This window comes from Aspergillus udagawae (assembly GCF_001078395.1).
Source record: "Aspergillus udagawae IFM 46973 DNA, scaffold_8, whole genome shotgun sequence".
Taxonomy (NCBI): Eukaryota; Fungi; Ascomycota; class Eurotiomycetes; order Eurotiales; family Aspergillaceae; genus Aspergillus; species Aspergillus udagawae.
Genome location: NW_025091271.1, coordinates 1967620 through 1987223, shown reverse-complemented (window position 1 = coordinate 1987223; position 19604 = coordinate 1967620). Strand labels below are relative to the sequence as shown.

General features: G+C 50.6%; 10 protein-coding genes across 10 annotated transcripts; 7 read left to right on the top strand and 3 right to left on the bottom strand.

The window, feature by feature from the left end:
- Nucleotides 1-1571: 1571 nt before the first annotated feature.
- On the top strand, nucleotides 1572-3720 carry Aud_010166 (transcription factor domain-containing protein; the record flags this gene model as incomplete). Its single annotated transcript, XM_043295009.1, has 2 exons — nucleotides 1572-3519; nucleotides 3572-3720. 2 exons carry the CDS (start codon nucleotides 1572-1574, stop codon nucleotides 3718-3720), a joined length of 2097 nt encoding a protein of 698 aa, XP_043150944.1.
- Nucleotides 3721-3932: 212 nt separating this feature from the next.
- Nucleotides 3933-4676, bottom strand: Aud_010165 (2-deoxyribose-5-phosphate aldolase; the record flags this gene model as incomplete). The annotated part of the gene is made up of 1 exon (XM_043295008.1): nucleotides 3933-4676. One exon carries the CDS (start codon nucleotides 4674-4676, stop codon nucleotides 3933-3935), a length of 744 nt encoding a protein of 247 aa, XP_043150943.1.
- Nucleotides 4677-5782: 1106 nt separating this feature from the next.
- Aud_010164 (uncharacterized protein) lies at nucleotides 5783-6385 on the top strand (the record flags this gene model as incomplete). Its single annotated transcript, XM_043295007.1, has 2 exons — nucleotides 5783-5796; nucleotides 5851-6385. 2 exons carry the CDS (start codon nucleotides 5783-5785, stop codon nucleotides 6383-6385), a joined length of 549 nt encoding a protein of 182 aa, XP_043150942.1.
- A 549-nt stretch (nucleotides 6386-6934) lies between these two features.
- On the top strand, nucleotides 6935-7973 carry Aud_010163 (putative cell wall organization protein/glutathione transferase (Gto3); the record flags this gene model as incomplete). Its single annotated transcript, XM_043295006.1, has 2 exons — nucleotides 6935-7799; nucleotides 7852-7973. 2 exons carry the CDS (start codon nucleotides 6935-6937, stop codon nucleotides 7971-7973), a joined length of 987 nt encoding a protein of 328 aa, XP_043150941.1.
- A 393-nt stretch (nucleotides 7974-8366) lies between these two features.
- On the bottom strand, nucleotides 8367-9166 carry Aud_010162 (uncharacterized protein; the record flags this gene model as incomplete). Its single annotated transcript, XM_043295005.1, has 2 exons — nucleotides 8367-9020; nucleotides 9065-9166. The coding sequence occupies 2 exons, from the start codon at nucleotides 9164-9166 to the stop codon at nucleotides 8367-8369; spliced, it is 756 nt and encodes a 251-aa protein (XP_043150940.1).
- A 488-nt stretch (nucleotides 9167-9654) lies between these two features.
- On the bottom strand, nucleotides 9655-10962 carry Aud_010161 (F-box protein; the record flags this gene model as incomplete). Its single annotated transcript, XM_043295004.1, has 1 exon — nucleotides 9655-10962. The coding sequence occupies one exon, from the start codon at nucleotides 10960-10962 to the stop codon at nucleotides 9655-9657; it is 1308 nt and encodes a 435-aa protein (XP_043150939.1).
- Nucleotides 10963-11702: 740 nt separating this feature from the next.
- Nucleotides 11703-12800, top strand: Aud_010160 (sialidase family protein; the record flags this gene model as incomplete). Its single annotated transcript, XM_043295003.1, has 1 exon — nucleotides 11703-12800. The coding sequence occupies one exon, from the start codon at nucleotides 11703-11705 to the stop codon at nucleotides 12798-12800; it is 1098 nt and encodes a 365-aa protein (XP_043150938.1).
- A 793-nt stretch (nucleotides 12801-13593) lies between these two features.
- On the top strand, nucleotides 13594-14911 carry Aud_010159 (NADH:flavin oxidoreductase/NADH oxidase; the record flags this gene model as incomplete). The annotated part of the gene is made up of 2 exons (XM_043295002.1): nucleotides 13594-13764; nucleotides 13814-14911. 2 exons carry the CDS (start codon nucleotides 13594-13596, stop codon nucleotides 14909-14911), a joined length of 1269 nt encoding a protein of 422 aa, XP_043150937.1.
- Nucleotides 14912-15304: 393 nt separating this feature from the next.
- Aud_010158 (putative exo-polygalacturonase) lies at nucleotides 15305-16795 on the top strand (the record flags this gene model as incomplete). Its single annotated transcript, XM_043295001.1, has 4 exons — nucleotides 15305-15571; nucleotides 15618-15874; nucleotides 15919-16001; nucleotides 16053-16795. 4 exons carry the CDS (start codon nucleotides 15305-15307, stop codon nucleotides 16793-16795), a joined length of 1350 nt encoding a protein of 449 aa, XP_043150936.1.
- Nucleotides 16796-18009: 1214 nt separating this feature from the next.
- Nucleotides 18010-18796, top strand: Aud_010157 (pectate lyase; the record flags this gene model as incomplete). The annotated part of the gene is made up of 2 exons (XM_043295000.1): nucleotides 18010-18331; nucleotides 18393-18796. 2 exons carry the CDS (start codon nucleotides 18010-18012, stop codon nucleotides 18794-18796), a joined length of 726 nt encoding a protein of 241 aa, XP_043150935.1.
- Between the last annotated feature and the right edge of the window lie 808 nt (nucleotides 18797-19604).

The window sequence follows — 19604 nt, the reverse complement described above, 5'->3', positions numbered from 1 at the left end:
CCATCTTACACCTTAATTTGATCAAATCTGCAGTGAAAACAATATAATTTCTATCTACATGCCTGCTCATTCTTCCCATAAGCTTCAACCTCTAGATGTGGGCTGCTTTTCGCCTCTTAAAAAGGTGTATGGAACATTAATAGAGCAGAAAGCATGTCTAGGAGTCAATTATATTAATAAATTTGACTTTCTAGAGGCCTTTCCAGCTGCTTATAAAAGCACTTTTCAAGTAGAAACTATTAAAAATAGTTTTACAGGCGCTGGCCTAGTTCCATTCAATCCAGACAGGGTGCTTAGCAAGTTAGATATCTAACTAAAAACCCCTACACCACCAGGCAGTTAATCAACTAATTCAGCGCCTAAAACACTATATATGACTAGGCAGCTAGAAAAGCAGGCATCTGCAGTAAGAAAACTGCTTAGGGAATGTGCTCAAAGCCCTTTATTATTACTAGATACGCGATTAGACAAGCTTATTAAAGGCCATGAATTAGCTTTGAATGAGCTTGTTCTTGCGCGCGAAGAAATATGCAAACTTCATGCTAATAATGAATGGGAAGGCAAAAAGCGAAAACAATCTACTAGGCAGCTAGCTATTACAGAGGGGCTAGCAATTCAGGAGGGCTTAGGGGAATTTTAGTATGAGAATAAGGTCTATAAAGCTTAAGATGTGCTTCCTATAGATCTAGCGCTTTCTGCAGTTAGGCTGCGCGTATGAGCGCTACCACGCTGCAGTGATTATCATAATCTAGGACATAAGCAATTGCAATGTCCTAATTGAGTTCCTAAGTAATTTTTAGATAGCAATGCAATTGCTTGGTTGATAAAGGCCCTAGTAATTAGGAATTAGCAGGCGGTGGCCGACTCGGTGGGGAAATACGTTAATCGTGGACATCGTTTAATCCCACACCGGCGACTTGTTCTCTCCATCCATCCTCCCCGAGTGTCTGGCACGATTCTATTACACAAGAAGGAACTGAAATATGACAGCTCCATGCTTGATTCACCTATTACTCCGATGAGTGGATGAAATGGAGAACGAAGTCTCAATGGTCTCCACGAGAACTCCAAGAAAGGTGCCGACCGCGTGTCAAAGATGTCGCCGCCAGAAATTGAAGGTCATTCAGCGTGCTCTGTCATAAGAAATAAGCTAAGATATATTCTCTAGTGTGATGTCAACCGTCCGTGCACATTGTGCTCCAGAGCTGGGGCTGAATGTCTCCCAGCCACGACCAGCCGGTGGAGAGTCTACCGAGATCGCCAGCACTCTACCAGCGAACCGCATTCTAAACGACCGCGGAGAGCGCGTCCTGATGCGAATAATAACTCTGCTGAACATGCCGAAATTTGCCATACAGGAACAGATTCTGCTCCAAGCGAACTAACTGATTCTGGTTCTGCTACGGATGGGCGTCTTAACAAGGCTAACTGTCCGATATGGAACTCAAGCTCGACCCTGTCTTTAGTGAATGGCGTGAGAGACTCCGTGTTCATATTAAACCACTGTGGTTTCTGATCAAAAGACACAGGCATTTCAATTACACAATGTCGCAACTCCTCGTGATCCGGTAATGGATGCCATTCCTGGAGGCACCATGCAGGACATTGTCGGAGAAAATCGCGAAATCAGGCATAGGGAAGTCGTTGAGCCGGGCGTCCGTCCACCTTGCGGTTCAGGGACACGAAGACGGGCTTTACGTCCGATGCCCCCGCTGATGTACTCATCGCCGCCAGCTCTGACAGAACTTAGGTCACTGTTGCCGCCTTACGAAGCTGCTGAGCTACTCGTCGATACCTATTTCGACAGAGTTCATTGGTTTATGCTCATCTTTCAACAGGATGACTTTCGTCAAGACTGGCCACACCTGTATAAGACACAATTAGACCGCGCAAGTGAAGATTGCAACGATCTAGGATTCCTCAGCACTTTTTTGATGGTCATTGCTATTGGAGCGCACTATGCCGGACCCTACCGACAAGGTCTCCTTGCTCGTCACGAAGTTCAACCTGAGGCGCTCAAGCAGAGCATTCTTAAAGCCATAAAATCCAGTTTGCTGGATATTATCTCGGTTGGGTCGTTAGAGGTGGTTCAAACGTGCATCCTATTAGGAACATACTATCTCTTCCACGGTTCTCCTCGGCTAGCATGGCCGGTCTGCGGCTGCGGCCTTCGGGTTGCCCAGTCGCTCAACTTACACCGCAAGGTCGATAAAGACCATGCCACCTTGTCATTAACTCCTATCGAGCGCAGCCAGAATGAAACGAGGAAGCGTTGCTGGTGGGCCATCTACGAGATAGAGACGTTCTGTTCGATGTCTTACGGCTATCCTCATAGCATCAAAGACGCAGACTGCGATGTTGAGCCACTGAATCCGTCCGCGAAGCAACGGAATGCTCCGTCACCTGTGTCCTTTGATGAACCGTTGAGATGCGAGACCACCCTTTTGTCGTACAAGTACTACATGTCCAAATTATCCGTTCTTACCAAAGCGGTCCTCACCGAGCTCTATGGAATTGGGCCCGGTCTAGTAAACAATAACAGGGCTTCTGGTGAGTCTGGCTCGAGCTTACCCGCTGTTGTTATGAAGGTAGCTAGTCTGGATGCAAGACTTCGGAACTGGCGAGCTGATATCCCTCCCAAACTACGCTGGGAGACGCTTGCTTCTACCCGCGTGAGCTATTCATCTCAGGAAGAATTCGATCGAGATATTGGCGCATCGGGTGTTCGATTCGACAGTCATATCTACCACCTTCAGTCGTTAGCACTGAAGCTTGCGTATGAAAACGCCATGATCCTAACTCACAGGCCGCTTCTGTCGTACAGGCTCGTGACTAAAGCTGACGAGAAGCTGGATGATATGTCTCGTCTTGAGACCATCCAAGAGAATCCTTTTTTGAGATCGATGAGGGCATGTCACGATGCAGGCATGAGCCTGTCCGAACTCGTGAACAGCCCTATTCTTGACCTTGTCTCTGAAACCTATGCAGCTGCCTTTGTTAGCATCCATACGTTCACCGCGGGAGTTGCTCTTGGAATCCTAGGCAGTGTTGAGCCGCTCACGCCGCAGGCTCAAGAAGCCAAAGTTGGGCTGCATCGACTTATGGCCATTCAAGTGAAATTGACAAGTCGATCCCTACTAGCTACGCAAGGCTTAGATATTCTTCAGAGATTGACTAGACTCGTCCTGGACAAAGAGCTAAGCATGATGCTCGATGTTTCGAAGCCCATACGATGGCCAGAGCGACATAGCGGTGTAGATTCCAATCTCAACGCCATTCAAACAGGCACACTTTCTCCGAAGCAATCTTCAAGCGGTCAGCGCACGAGGAGATCGGCTCACGATGCTGCTAGGGCTGTCCTGCAGACGGACCGACAATTGAGCGTGTCTGATCCCCAGGACACTCAAGAAGCAGAGGCCCGGATAGACATGCCCGAACCTAACTGTGTCGGCAACTTTTCGCATCTTCAGTATGCGGAGGACGTTTCTGTGTCGGAGGCGCTCTATGATTTCGATCAAGGTGAGTTGATCAAGATATTTAAATTGTACTGTCGCAAACTGAACGGATCTAGTGCTTTCATCGTATGTTAACAGCTCCTGGGCTGATCCTGACCCATTGGCCACTGATACATCACACGACCGGACATTACACGATGAAGGGCTCTCAATGCTGGAACAAACGTGGATTTGGGGACCGGATACCCTACCGTTTCATGACTGAAGGCATCTTAACGTATTGGCAGTTTGATGCTCATTCGGGTTTATCAGGGTCTACTCATGGTACATCAAGTCATTGGATTTGATCTTTAGGGGTCAAATAGAACTGCACTTATCCAAGGGTCCGATAGGTATATCATATTGCACTGAAGAAGTGCGCTCCAATATCAGCTATCACACTGGACCAACCCGCCACAATGATAAGCCGAAACTATTTTAATATCCACCCGTTTCCCCTGCATCGTTCATTGGCTTGAAGGATACTTCAACAGGCTCGTTTCCGATGCCGCGCTTCCTCGCCTCCTCCAGAATAGCCACGGTAGCTGTGGCGCCAATACGAGTGACACCCAAGCTCCTGACATGCAGCAAATCGTCCAAGGTCCTGACGCCGCCAGCGGCCTTGATCTGCACCTTCTCACCAGCCTTCTCCCGCATCAGCTTGAGATGCCTAACAGTCGCGCCCTTGTAATTATATGATCCGTCCGTCTGCTTCACGAATCCATATCCCGTCGAAGTCTTGACAAACGCAACATCCAGCCTTGTGCAGATCTCACAAAGCCGTGCAATATGGTCGTCTTTCAAATAATCATTCTCGAAAATAACCTTTAGCAAGGCGCCTTCGGCCTTGACAGCGTCGTTGATCCGTCGAATCTCCTCGGTCACATACTCCCAATCGCCGCCAAGGACTTTACCAACATTAACAACCATATCGATCTCAGCGCCCCCTGCTTTGACCGCCGCGATTGCTTCGGCCACTTTAATCTCAGTGGTGCTGTTCCCGTGCGGGAATCCGATAACGGGGCAGATGAGGACATCTGTCTCGGCCAATTTTTTCACGGCGAGAGGAATAGAGTATGGTTTCACGCAGGCAGTAGCCACTTTGTGATCTCGGGCAATTTTAAGCCCTGCGAGGATATCGGCGTCAGTCATCGTCGGAAGGAGGAGAGAGTGGTCGATCATTTTTGCGAGTTGAGGAAGGGAAACGGTAATACTGTTGGAATTCATTTTGAGTCGCAGGACGAAGGGGTCAATGATATGGAGCTAAATGGCGTGTTGATCTTGATGAAATTGATATGCTATGCCTCGTCTTTGTGGCAGATAATTGTTATATACTTGGACGGCCATGTTCCGGTGGGTGCATCTACTCCTTTCGGTGAGCAACACGATGCTGTCAGCCAATGAGCGCGACATCCGATCCGGAGTGGGTCAGTAACCATAAACAGTAATCCATTCCGGCGGTTGCTTCTTGCCTCAACAGCTTCGTGTGCCTCATGATTCCAAGAACAAACACATGGCAGAAGATCCATGTTCCTTGACACCATCTGTACATTGAACAACTGAGAAGGAGACCAGTATCGCGTTAGTTTTGTGATTTCGAATCCAGTCTCTAGGAGTCAGGAAATTGACACTCTACGGAGTATTTACCATCTTCTTCCCAAGAAGTGAAGCTTTGATAGCGATAGCATCGCTCGATAGGGTGTCATGGTGACTCGCAACCACTTCAAGATGTGAATCTTTGCTCTGTCTACTGCAGCATGTAGATTTTCAGGGCCCGTGGATTACCAAACTGGAGCCGGTTCCGGGAAGTTTCACTGGAACCCAGAGTTGTACTGTCTTTTTTGGAAATATGAAGCTGTATCTTCGAGAATACTGCGCATGCTCTAGCTTGAGGAAGAGCGTCCGAAGATGACGCATATTTCCTGTTTGTCTTTCCCAAGAGGTTTTGCCCTCTCTCGTAAGACAGTTGATGGGAGATGATTTCTTTTCTTTGGCCTCATATTCACCTCAATTGCACTGCACTGCGTGAGTCTCCGCTTCTTGAGAGTCTAACAAGAAGGCTGTCGTGTTCTACTGGCTGGACACCATAGGCAGACCCGCGTTCACTCTATACCAGAGCCCGGAATTTTCTATTATGTGCAAATTCTTCATGCTATGGGTGAATGCATGAGATCATACCTGGATATAAATTCTCCTTGTCTTCTCCCTTTCTTCTTTCCCCTCTCATCCGCAGCTACTCCATCCACAGCCTTGACAAGAACCTGCCACCGCGAACGCGCAAGTTCACCATGGCTTCAAAGAAGTAAGTTTACTATTACCCGTCTACACGTTTTGAGTTGTCTCTGATAATCGAAAGATGGAAGAAAGAGTCGTGGTACATCACGGATGATCGAGCCGACGAGCACAATACCATCCACTACGGCTGGAACGAAGACTGGGGCTACTGGATTAAGGTGATGGACGATCGTCTTCAAATGGCCGATGACTGGCATTGTCCGTACAACACCCTCGCCGAACTAGACAGGTTCAGGGCATCCGTGCTGGACGGCGGTCGCGATGGATGCTATTTGAGTGCCTACACGGGGCCTCGGGGCCAGGGAAAGAAAGTGGACTTCGAGGTCCTGCTGGATCTTTGGACAATATATGAGGTCCCAAACGAGACGAAAATTACGGCCGAGTTTCGTAACATGTCGGAGCGAGAGATCCAAGAGGTTACCGATACTATAGAGGCCAAGAACGAGGACGAATGGGTCAACCCATGGGCTCGGACCGAGAGCCAATGCGGATGCGGGGATTGCGAGGAATGCGAGGAATTCGATGCGATCGATGCAATCGATGCAACCGATGAAAGCGATGAAAGCGATGAAAATGACAAAGAGGAAGACGACTAATTCTCAGTCAGCAGTCAGGTCTCTTCATGATCATGGACGAAGCGTCTTGAGGGAATCGGTCTCTTGATGGTGAGGAAGCATCCAGGGGGTATTGATCCTGTATTCGAAGCCGACCAGTGAATTGCTAGATTCATGTCGACTCTCATTTCCTATGTCTTTGTCTGCTTCATAACATGCAAAAACCATCTTGCGACAGCGTTGTTGTCCATTACTTGCGAAACTCGTCCCCAGTCGCTCGAGGTAGTCACAGCTAGCAAGCAATTATCGGGAACTTATCTGAGTGAGCAAATGATACCAGTAATATTTTGCCTGCTTGCTACTTCGATGTAATTGAAACTATCTTGGTCCTCTGATTAATAGTAGTTGCTCGCAGCATGATGAAATACATGCGGGGAACATCTTTTGCTCCGCCTGACGTCAGCAGCGTTCTGTTACCTCAGTGCTGGACAGTCTGTACATTGCATTTTGCTGGCTTTCAATCTTCAAACAACACCCAGGAGAGTATCAAGTAATTGATAGTCAGTAAGATGGCCCATAAACCAGGAACGAATGATGGTTGGCACGGGGTTATCTCTAAAGACGGACCTTTTCCTCCCGTCGCAGGACGCTACCATCTCTACATTGGTTGGTCACTCATTTCAATCAAGATATCTGACTAACATGGCGACAGGGCTCTTCTGCCCGTTTTCTCACCGGCCCAACCTGGTGCGTCATGTCTGTGTCTTGACCGATATTATCTCCATGTCCGTGGTCAGACCATACCCCAACATCAAAGGGGAGGGATTACAATTCCCAAAGACCAACGACGAATATCCCGGCGCAACAGTCGACGATCTCTATGGCAGCGAGTTTCTGCGCGAAATCTACCTGAGAGCTGACAAGGACTACAAAGGACCGTACTCCGTCCCAGTGCTCTGGGATAAGGAGACGGAAACAATTGTGAGCAACGACTCTGCCGAGATGCTTCGCTGGCTACCCAACGCATTCGACCCCATTCTGCCGGTAGTCCACAAGAGAACACAGCTATACCCCGATACTCTGCGGTCTCGGATTGACGAGATCACTGCCTGGATGCAGCCAGATCTCAACGCTGGCGTTTACAAGGCCGGAGGCGCGGCCACTCAGGCAGACTACGACAAGGCGGTTCCAGCTGTCTTTCGAGCGCTCAACCGGCTCGAGCAACTCATCCATGACAGTGGTGGTCCGTTTATCCTGGGTAAGCACATCAGCGAGGTAGATCTGAGAGCGTACACGACCATCATCCGGTTTGATCCCATCTACGTCCAGCACTGCAAGTGCAACCTGGGAACGATCCGGCACAATTATCCGACTATCAACAACTGGCTGAAGAATCTATACTATAACGTGGAAGGATTCAGGGAAACCACTAATTTCAAGCATATCAAGGAAAGCTGTAGGTGCAGTCTGAGGGAGCTGCATATTATTCATCCGTTGACTTCGGACAGATCCCAAGAACCAAGCCGACATAAATCCAAAAGGTATCGTCCCCATGGGCCCTATACCTGATATCGAGTCAGGTGTGGACCACAACTTGGGTCTGGTGAGAATTGGTTCTATTTATGTCTAGGTTGCTGTCTGTTTTGCCCAGTAACGGAAAAGTGACTCGAGACGAGTTTGTCACTCTTTTGAACAATTACTCTGTATGAACTTTTCCTATCCTGAGAGATTCATCACTAGCAAGCCTCCTTCTCTTACACCTGGGTATACTTGTCCTTTTCGCGTAGGGCAGCTCCTGTCAAGCCAACTTATCGTCATAAGATCACGCTTAGTAGTGATCCCAGTGTCTCTATCTAAACCATTCTTGTATTCGAGACCCTAACTTCCAGTATTGGCACCCCTGGGAATCAGAAAAGTACCACTATCAATCCCCAGTTGTAAACTGTTCAACAGGCGTGCGGAGAATTAACTGTGTACAAATGAGTTCCCATCAACGGTCGATATCTATCCAGAGCTGGACACCCTAAGAAATGGAAATATCCGCACAAGAGAGATAGATCTGCCCAGTCTGGAACGAATTCCACTTGAACGACAACAAAGTATGGTTGGACACATAGTCAGGAATCTTCAGTTTCTTGGTCACGGTATACCCACCAGCAATCGAGGTGTAGCATGAGTTCAACGGCGCATTATCCACCCCCTGGCACTTGGGTCTCTCCGACGCCTGGAACCCATTGCAGGTAAACCAGTCATTGCGCCAGCAGGCCTGACCCTCCGCGCAGTCCGCACTATACCCACACTCCTGCCCATTGACGTCTGTGCAAGGCAAGAGACCGGCTTCGAAGCAGTCCTCCGCAGCTTGCTTCTCTGCCTGGGTCGGTAGGTACGAAGCATCGAGCAGTTTGTCGACGATGCTCTGGTCCTGGCAGATGCGGTAGCTGAACATACCGCCATGATCGCCGTTATGGTCGACGCACCACTGCACTTCGATCTCTTGGCCGGCGGTGTAGGAGGCGACTGGTCCGGTGCCCCAGTTGCTGGTGGGCTGGTTGTAGTCGATGCTGTCGCGGGCGTTGTAGCCGCAAGGTCCGCTACGACTGACGAGGGCTGAGTCGAGGTTTGGCCATGACGAGACGGGTTCGAGGATGGCACATTCGGGACAGGAGTCCACGCCGGCCTGACTTGTCAGCTGGTTCAGGGACGTTGCGACTGGTCGCATACCTCGTTTCCTAGTCTGGTGCGGCTACTCGGGATATAGAGATATCCATGTCCCGCGACGCAGGTTGTCAGGGCCAGCGCGGTAATGATGGTGAATGTCTTCATTGTTCAAAGGATATTGCCTTCGTCACGCCCCTCTCTTGTGAGCTTGCTGAACATGGAGCTGGTGAGGGATGATTTCTCGCGCCTTTTATGCTTGACTGGCAGAGTGATCGACACTGGTACATGAATCATGTTGTGTCGTAATATCCGACATCTACATGGAGCGGACGTGGAGGCCAAATAAGATCGCTTATCTTGGCCATTGTGAGGAATGGGCAAACAGACATATTCTGGAAAGATCGGCACAGAATTCGTGTGAAACTTGACGATATCCGAAGAACGTCTCGAGACCAGTCAACAATTCTAATCGACATGCATCGAAATTATATTGTTACTGGGCATCTCCGCGCGGAGTCTTGGTCTGGTGGTCTGAGGCGCAGCTGATAGGGTGCAATATCCGGTAAATATCCGATCTGCCAGGTTCAAGTTCTTCATTGGTGTAGGAATTTCTGCAGGCTTATTAAAGACACCGGGCAGGATATTCGAAGTGGTCACTGGACATCGATATCATATCGCACACTCTCACAGCCGATACTGCTCCTCCGCGCGAGTCCCAGGGCCAAGTCCCCCCATCGGCAGAAGTTGACATCCACACATTGGATACATGTTTGTCGAGGGCACTTCTTCCGTTCAAGTTGCACAAGAGCAAGAAACTCAGCCACCCACGGGTCATCCGGCTGACGTTCATCGCCAAGGTCGATTTCGAGATGTCGGAGATTGGGTGCTGCAACCTTCTTGTAGATAGCATACGGCGTCTCACGCCCCTTGGACGAAGACTTATACAGAGTTACATGTAAATCGTTAAGACGAGGAAAGTCTGAAAAGTCGGGAATGTCTCCTCCTTGGGGCGGAATAGGGCCCAGGGTTATCTTCTGCAGCCAGTCCTTGTGAATCGAAAGCAGTCGCTGGATGCTACGGACATCGTACTGACTCTCGTATGGTCCGTAGCAGAGTGACAAAAGGCTAATCTGCTCGAGTCGAGTGGGCCATCGAAGGAAACATTCGGTTACCTCAATCGATGTCTTTGGGTCTTGCAGATCCAGGCTGGTCAGTGAGGATATTCCTTGTTTATTAAGTGGAAGAAGCTGCGATAGTTCTTCTGTTGTCATAGAAGCACTGTCATCGTGTGCGAAGCTCGTATATATGCTGCCATCCCGACACCACCCCCAACGGTAGGTGGAGAGTCTCCTGATGGTTGGCATCTGGCTCAAGATAGTGAACAGCAGGTTTAAGGAAGGAGCGGCGCCGTATCCGACAAACTCGAGTTCTTCGAGCTTCATCCTTCCGACGCTTTGCAGAAGCGGGAGGTATGAATTTTTAACAAGGTCCAACTGCATCGTTACTTGCCGAACGCAAGGGAGAAGATCCATGATGTGAAGGATATCGTCAGAGTACGTATCATTGTCAACGGTGACATGCAAAGATTGGGTATAGTAGCGAAGATGGGGTCTCTTTTGCAACGTCGACAGCAGTTTTGACAGCCTCTGTTTATCAGCTGCCCACCATTTGACAATGCGAGGGTTGCGGTCCTTCAACAGGAGGGTCCGGTAGAGGAGGGTTTCTGCGACATCGCGCCACCGTCGGCAGACTCTAGTTAGAGGACTCCATTGGGCGAGTTTGATCTCATGAGGGGATTGCTCTGCTTCAAGAAGGGAAAATATCAAGAAAACGAGCTCATTTGGGAGAGGAGCAAAGTGATCTGTGCGAGTAGTCTTGTAAGACTCGGAAAGGACATGAGGCAGAGGCCTGATACGAATAATCCTCTGTACCGAGGGGACAGGTAATGTCTGCAGCGACATTGTATCTACATTTATCGCAACTTGATCCTATAGAGATGACTATAGTGTTGGCAGAGACAACATCCTACGCTTCTACGAGATGTAAATGTTCCAGCACGCAAAAGGAACCGACATAATGCTCAGGTCATGAGATCAGCTGCAAGACGTACCCAAGCACAGACACGCAGCTCCTCCGACAAGATTGAATTTGCCTCCAGCTTTAAAGTTGGTCGACGGGTTCCAGATCCGGGACGGATCCGGACACAGGACACATTGTTCCTCACCCATCGAAGCTGGAAACTGGAATTCTACTTGCTGAAAAGATGGATTGTTACAAGATCCCAGGCTGACTTGATACCATGGAGGTGTCTACTATCCAGGGTCTGCCATTATGTTATTGTCAGGCAGCTTCAATCCTTGTCTGTTCATGACCAGCTTACCCCGCATTCTCAATAAGCTTGACTCTTTCCTCCAATCAGAGTGAGAGATATGCGCCATTGTCATTCCTCAGGCAGCTACATTCGTGTCTTGGCCGGCTGGAACATTACTATTCCGTGCGCATAACAGCCAATGATTGGCAGGCGATCCTGTCATCTGACGTCATGAGCCTGAGGCATTCCGCGTCCCCCACAACAGTCAAGGCTGCCAGAGGTTTACCTCTCTTGTACCACTTAAAGAACCTGAGCAGCTCCAGGGTAACCTTGTTGCGTTTGCATTGTACTAACTGCATAGATACTGGAACATCAGACACGTTACACACTATGCCCGGACACCTTGGCCAGAAAATCCTCAAAACATTTGGCTTGGACGACCAGCGTGGCCAACAGCCATTCCAGCCCCAGAACGACACCCGTCTTCCAGGCAACCGATTGATCAACAACGACGAACGGCTTCTCTCCTCTGATGCCTCCGGTACATACCCCCGTCTCGCCAGACTGTCCGACGGCTCCATCCTCTCCGCCTTCACCCGCTTCGCCGGCCAAACTCGCATCCTAACCGTTGCCAAAAGTACCGATGGCGGTCGCACATTCCACGACTTTGGCGAGGTGACACGCAGTCAGGGCGACTGCGATAATCTGTTCATCCTTGAAGTTGCGCCGTCTGTCATCCTCGGAGCGTTTCGCAACCACGATCTCGGTCCCAGCGGACCTACACACTTCCGTATAACAGTTTGCCGGTCCACAGACGGCGGTCGCAGTTGGCAGTACGCTTCACAGGCCGTTGAAAAGTCCCCTCCAAATGGAATCTGGGAGCCGTTCATGCGGCTCGGCCGTCAAGGGGAGGTTCAGCTGTTCTATTCACAGGAATACGCCCACGATAATCAGTGCACGATGCTGGTGCGGTCGTTCGATCAGGGGTCGTCGTGGTCGCAGCCAGAGTGTCTCGAGGGTATCAACGATCGAATCCGCGATGGCATGACGGGAATCGCGTCCACTGTTGACTATGGCCGCGAGGCACTGGTGATGGTCTTCGAGACGACGCGGTACGGCACATTCAATCTCGAAGCGTTGATCTCGTATGATGACGGCCTGACCTGGGGATGGCGGCATGAAGTGTATGTGCCGCCACGAGGCCACAATGCCGGAGCGCCGCAGATTGCATCCTTTGCAGACGGCTCATTGGCGGTGATTTTCATGACGGACGAGGATGAGCGGGACGTGCAGTGGACCGAGAACGCGTGTATCAAGATGGTCTTTGCGGGGCCACCGCAAGACGGACGTATCTCCTGGACCCGGCCAACGGTGATTTGCCCCCATTCTAGTCACTGGCCGGGTGTTTTGGCTCTGGACCATCGTACACTGCTGGCGGTGTATGAGTGCGGAGGGGGGCCAAAGGGCAAGACTGTTACATTGCAATGATCTGTTGCATATACACATATACATATTGCACTATAGACTTGGATACATGATTTTGGTTTAGACTTGGAAAGATTTAGAATATATACTCGTTTTCCCCCGAGACAGTCAACCCACAGCGTCTCGTTACGTATGGCACAAACAGGAATATGAGACTCATGTCATAGTTGGCGAGATCGCCTCTGCATTGAAATATTTGTTCTGCTGGTGGACGTAGAGATTACCCTCTTTCATTGGAGAATGCGTATCGTTTGTCGAGGTCTCAGGGCAAATTAACAATTCTGTGGCCAACTGGCAAGAGTCAGTTAGTCATCCTCGGAGACTTTTTTGGGCTGATTTTCCTCCGAGTCTCCGCCTGCTGATTAAGGCATCAATCTGGATGCTCCACTGTGGTACGTCCAATTTTCGATTTTTCTTCGGCAGAGGCAAGGATTGCACTGGGTTGATCCTTATTTTTGCCTTTGTAGGCAATTCTGACACAGCAACTGTCTGGTGCCTGGGCAATCGATATCGTTGCCACACGTCTACCCGAGGACAGCTACGCGTCGCCGAGCTATGGCCGCGATATGCCTCGACTTTGGGCCATTCGACATTCAGTTTCTAGTCCAGCTCCCCTGAGGAAAGTCTCCACTACTCGGCAAGATTGTAAATCAAGCCTGAAGAAGTGGAGCTATTCTTGGAATTGGTAAAGTTCTACTGATTTCTGTGCCTGGATTGAAATGTATATATTTAGAGATCCTGCCATAAGAGTTTCGTATCGACCATCAATACCATTGACAACTATTACCACAACAAAATGACTGTCGCTGATATCGACGTGCCTCCTGCCGAGGGCATCCCCTACTTCACTCCGGCTCAGAACCCTCCTGCTGGTACAGCAGCTAATCCTCAGACCAATGGCCAGAAGATCCCCAAGCTCTTCACGCCCTTGACCATCCGTGGCGTTACCTTCCAGAACCGCCTTGGTGTAAGTCCTTTTGCCCTTGTTCATATCGACGAAAGCTAATTTCCTTCAGCTGGCACCCCTTTGCCAATACTCCGCCCAGGATGGCCACATGACCGACTACCACATCGCCCATCTGGGTGGGATCGCGCAACGCGGACCTGGCCTGATGATCATTGAGGCGACCTCCGTCCAGGCCGAAGGCCGCATCACTCCCCAGGACGTCGGTCTGTGGAAGGACTCGCAGATCGCCCCCATGCGCCGGGTCATCGACTTTGTGCACAGCCAGGGCCAGAAGATCGGCGTGCAGCTTGCCCACGCCGGCCGGAAAGCCACCACCGTTGCTCCCTGGATCTCGTTCTCTGCCATCGCGACGGAGAAGGTCGGTGGATGGCCCGATCGCGTCAAGGGGCCGAGCGATATCCCCTTTGCGGAGCCCTTCGCCAAGCCCAAGGCCATGACGTTGGAGGAGATCGAGCAGTTCAAGAAGGACTGGGTGGCGGCCGCCAAGCGCGCCCTCGCCGCCGGTGCGGACTTTGTCGAGATTCACAACGCGCACGGATACCTGCTTTCGTCGTTCCTGTCGCCTGCCGCCAATAACCGCACTGATCAGTACGGTGGATCGTTCGAGAACCGCATCCGGCTGTCTCTCGAGATTGCGCAGTTGACCCGTGAGGCCGTGGGCCCCAACGTTCCCGTTTTCCTGCGCATTTCGGCCTCGGACTGGTGCGAGGAGACCCTGCCGGGGCAGAGCTGGGGGTCGGATGATACAGTGCGGTTTGCGGAGGCGCTGGTCACGCAGGGCGCCGTCGATCTGATTGATATCAGCACCGGTGGTGTTCTCGCCCAGCAGAAGATCAAGTCCGGCCCTGCCTTCCAAGTGCCCTTTGCCGTAGCCGTGAAGAAGGCCGTAGGCGACAAGTTGCTGGTTGCCGCCGTGGGCGCCATCACCAACGGCAAGCAGGCGAATCAGATTCTCGAGGAGCAAGATATCGACGTTGCCCTTGTTGGTCGTGGATTCCAGAAGGACCCCGGTCTGGCCTGGACCTTTGCTCAGCATCTTGGCGTGGAGATCTCCATGGCTAACCAGATCCGCTGGGGCTTCACCAAGCGTGGAGGAACTCCGTACATTGATCCTTCGGTGTACAAGCAGTCGATTTTTGATGTATAGATACTGGCATAGATATAGATAGATAGAGATGATACCTCATAGAACATCGATTTGACCCTTGCATGCTCACTTCTAGTTTCCTGCGCATCTGAAAGGAAGGTATCCACGATATGTGAGCCTTACAGTTTTTCCGTCGTTCGTTCTATGCCAATCGGTCGATACATCAAGACCAGGAATCCGGTCGAAATTCTCCGTTGTTCGTATCAGATCAATATAAAAAGCGGGGAATGGCGTGACCCCGCGCAGGATGTCGATCTCTCGGTGTATAGGACGCTGAGCAACAATCAAAATTCGGACTCGGGGTAATAATGAGCGATGTGTAGGTATTATATCAAATGAGGGATAATGCTGTGTATGCCATAGATCATGTCGAACCCATTGTAGTTAAGCACTATGCATCTTGCCAAAATTCTTCCGTGTGTCCTTCTGCCTTTGACGGCTATTGCGCATGTCACTACCGGACAGTCTCATCGCCGAACATGTACTGTCAAGGCAGCAGGTTCTGAGTCAACTGATGATACGCCTGCCATCCTCGAAGCCTTCCATAACTGTGGAAACGGAGGGAGGATTGTCTTCCAGAATACCACATACCATGTCAACAGTGTCATGAACACAAGCGGACTGCACGATTGTGACATTGACCTTTATGGCACACTTTTGGTATACCATCCTTGGCTTTTTTCCTGTAGTTGACTAACAGACGCAGTGGGGAACCAACATCTCGTACTGGCTCTCCCACTCCCTGGACGTGGGCTACCAGAACCAGTCCACCGCATGGGTGATAGGAGGCAAGAACATCCGGTTCAACGGCCACGGATACGGCACATTGAACGGCAACGGCCAGGTGTGGTATGACTATGTCAAGAGTGTGTCGAACTATCCTCGCAGGCCGCATGCCCTCACCGTTGCGCGCGCGTCGAACTCGGTCTTTCAGGGGCTGAGATTCCTGCAAAGTCAGATGTGGTAAGTAGCCATCCTCTGCAGGTAGTCAATAGCTAAGTGGCCAGGACCTTGTCTGTAATTAACTCGCATCATATCCTCTTCGACTCGATCTATGTGAATAGCACGACCACCAACGGCAACTCAGCTCGTAAGTAGCACAATGAAGTAGCCATGGGTGACCTCAATGCTAACTGGAAAGACAATACTGATGGAGCCGACACCATCTACAGTTCGCACATTACCTTCAACAATTGGACGGTCGTCAACGGCGACGACAGCATCAGCGCCAAGGCCAACTCCACCGACATTCTCATCACCAACTCAGTATTCTACCGGGGCCTTGGCATCGCCATAGGCAGTATCGGCCAGTACAAGGACGTATTTGAGACCATCGAGCGCGTGCGAGCCGAGAACATCACGTACTACGGCACGCTGCACAGCCTTTACTTCAAGACCTGGACGGGCGAGCAGGTCAATTACCCGCCCAACGGTGGAGGCGGCGGCCTTGGCTGTACTATGACCCTTTCCATTTGCGCTTTTCTCAAATGTGTGTTGGCTGTCCTTCTAACGTGTGCCGTTGCAATAGATGCCTCAGATATATCCGCCGCAAACCTCCGCGCCTACAATCTGCGCGGGGCCCCCTTCACCGTCTCTCAGTGCACGACATTTTCAGGGGCGAAGAGCAACTGCACCTCGTCCAAGTTTCAGATCCGGGATTTGCGCATCGAAGATATCACAGGGTCGTCCAAGACGGACGTGGTGGCCAGCTTTCAGTGTAGTGCCGTCAAGCCGTGCACGAATATCCAGATTCAGAATGTGAACTTGCAGCTGCCGAATGGGACGTTGGCGGATGAGTATCTGTGCGGTAATGTCGAGGGCACTCGGGGGTTTAACTGCACGGGGAAAGCATGTGAGAAGCCCAGTGCCACAGGAGGGTGTTAGCTTCGTTGTGCGTCTTAGTTAGCTTCAAGTGGACGACCAAGGAAGCTTGATCAGTCGCTGTATCCAGAGTACGAGTACGGCTTACGAAGAAGGGCTGTTAAGCCACTGGATGGATAGACTTCTAGCATCTTGGCTCAGCAGAATATTGCGTAGTCACTGCTTCAGTCGCGTAGTGTGTGACAAATCACTGCATTATATGGAGGGAGATATTGATCGACTCAGCGGTTGATATTGTCCTCCAATCAGTTAACCACAGACCGCGTAACTCCATGCACTCTATACTGTCATTTGACTGCCTGACGTACTCTGACTCGCATAACCATATTAATTTATGCACGAGTCAATTAACTCGGATTGTACTGCAATTAAAGCTGAAACTGACGCGTCAGTGGAGACGTATCATTTAGGTCCAGTACGGATTGGGCGTGAATCGGCATCAATCCACTCATTCCGCTACAGTACCCCGGCTCCTGGTCTGTCAGGCCATGCCACTGCGCCACAATTCCGACGCAAAATGCTCCGTCTGAGAGAGCACCTCATACAAGTCTCTCGGCATTGTCGTCCGTATCTGGATCAACGGATCAGGCACTTACAGAGGGCATTCTTCAAGTGAGAGGACATCGAACAGGTGTGATGGACGGCTACCCCGTACTATAGCATTAGAAATACGATCAATCACATCGATTAAATTCATCCGGGACTGTCAAAAACTCAGCATGTCGATCGAACTGAATCCAGCTGCCAACAAGGAATGGAGCCGTGGCGGAAATGGGCCGGTGCTTCATTAAATCTTGGCGTGCCGATCAACAATGGGAGATGAAATTCTGGTGCGCAAACACGGAGGAACTCTGGCATACTTGAGTGGCCTCGACGAAGAATGTCTGCTCCCGAGTCATGGATCGGCAATCCTCCTGTCGATTGTAGACGGTCACCAACGAGCTCAGTTTCACGTTGATTCCTCAACACACCAGTCCAGCCATGGCAACACTCCAAGTGAAACCTGCCAAGGGGAGAGGCAGACTGTCCAGCAGTAGACTTGGAGGCCTCCTGGGGATAGAGACACGTTTAGAGTCATAGGGAAGATATAAAGCAGCCTCTGGCCAGCGAACTGCAACTATCCATCATAAACCAAGTTTCATTCCAACTGCTCTGGTAGCATCGTTTCACTTCTCAGTTCTGCGAACTATACTCTGCTTGTCTTTTCACACATCACCATGTATCAAAAGAGCGTTATCTTCTCCCTGCTGGCCACCACCGCCCTGGCCCAGTTCCCCATCCCCAACTCTCAGGGCAGCGTGACCTTTGATGAGCCTTACGAGGTCGCCGCCGGCAAGACCTACGACGGTGGCTATAAAACCTACGGCCGTGGTGTGTCGTGCAGCGGCCAGGGCGAAGGCGGCCAGGATGACGCCGTCTTTCTCATCCAGGAGGGCGGTACCCTGAAGAACGCCATCATTGGTTCCGACCAGATCGAGGGCGTCTACTGCCTTGGAGCCTGCACCATCGAGAACGTCTGGTGGGAGGCCGTCTGCGAGGGTAAGCCATAAGTCATAAGCCATTTACGCAACTCATCCTAGCCCGCGCTAACACTACGCAGATGCCCTCTCCCTCAAGGGTGGCAGCGGCCCCTACAACGTCATCGGCGGTGGTGCCCAAGGCGCCGCAGACAAGGTCATCCAGCACAACTCCGGAGGCCAGGTAAACATCGATGGCTTCACCGTCTACGACTTTGGCAAGCTCTACCGGTCATGCGGCAACTGCGACGAGCAGCATGCTCGCACCGTGACGATCAGGAACGTCGTCGCAAACTCCGGCAAGACGCTTGTCGGTATCAACAGCAACCTGGGCGACACTGCCTCCATCGATAGCAGCACCTGCGCCACCGACGTCAAGAAGATCTGCGTGGAGTATAAGGGTAACAATTCCGGCGATGAGCCTGAGGAGACTAGCGAGGGTCCTAGTGATGCTTGCCAGTACTCGGAGCCCCTTTCGTCTTGCTAATGGTAGGAAGGGGTATCGGGGGTATTGGTTGTGGTGTCCCTTGTTTCCAACCTTAAGTGGCTTGATGTCGCACTCTTGTGTATAGTAAAGCTCGGATTGAATAGTATTCATCACGGTGTCAATGATCGCTCGTAATGGAGGCTTCTTCATGCCAATCAACTAGCAGACAGCTCGGTGGTCAATTGCAGCGAGTAAGTGAGTTGTTCGATGAGACGGGCCAGCTTGATCTGGGACGGATGGTGGTATGGTATCTGCTCTGCAAGCTGCAATATGACTTCCCCGACGCCAGTCTCGCACAGCAATTTGAATTGGGCTGGAGTTCAGTCTAGAGCAATGAGATATGTTTTTTCACATCTAATAGGATTGTTAAGATTTTAAGAGAAGGCAAGTCTAAGCCCTGTGTACCACATGGGTCTCCTGTTGTTCTCGCCATCCGATATATTGTTTGCTTACATATTTGCTTCCGATTCTTCGCGATCTCATTTCCCTCTCTGACTCTCGGCTATTTGGGGTTATTCCTTGATAGTAACGCTTCCAACAATTTTCATAAACCAGGAAGCAGAGGTAATTCTCTATGTCTTTCCAGGCTTCTGGATATACCATCATAGTCATACTTTGAATGCTGCTTAACTAAAGGTAGTCAAACGAGAGTCATATCATACGGTCCATGATGAAGATGTTCTCTCCGATGTTCGACGCCTGCAACAGTTGGTGGACCTATTTGTGCTCAAACTAAACGTAGAGAACGATCGATATAAGATTCGTTTGATGTCCATATCGTCTTTTGACTGGGACATCGCCGATTCCA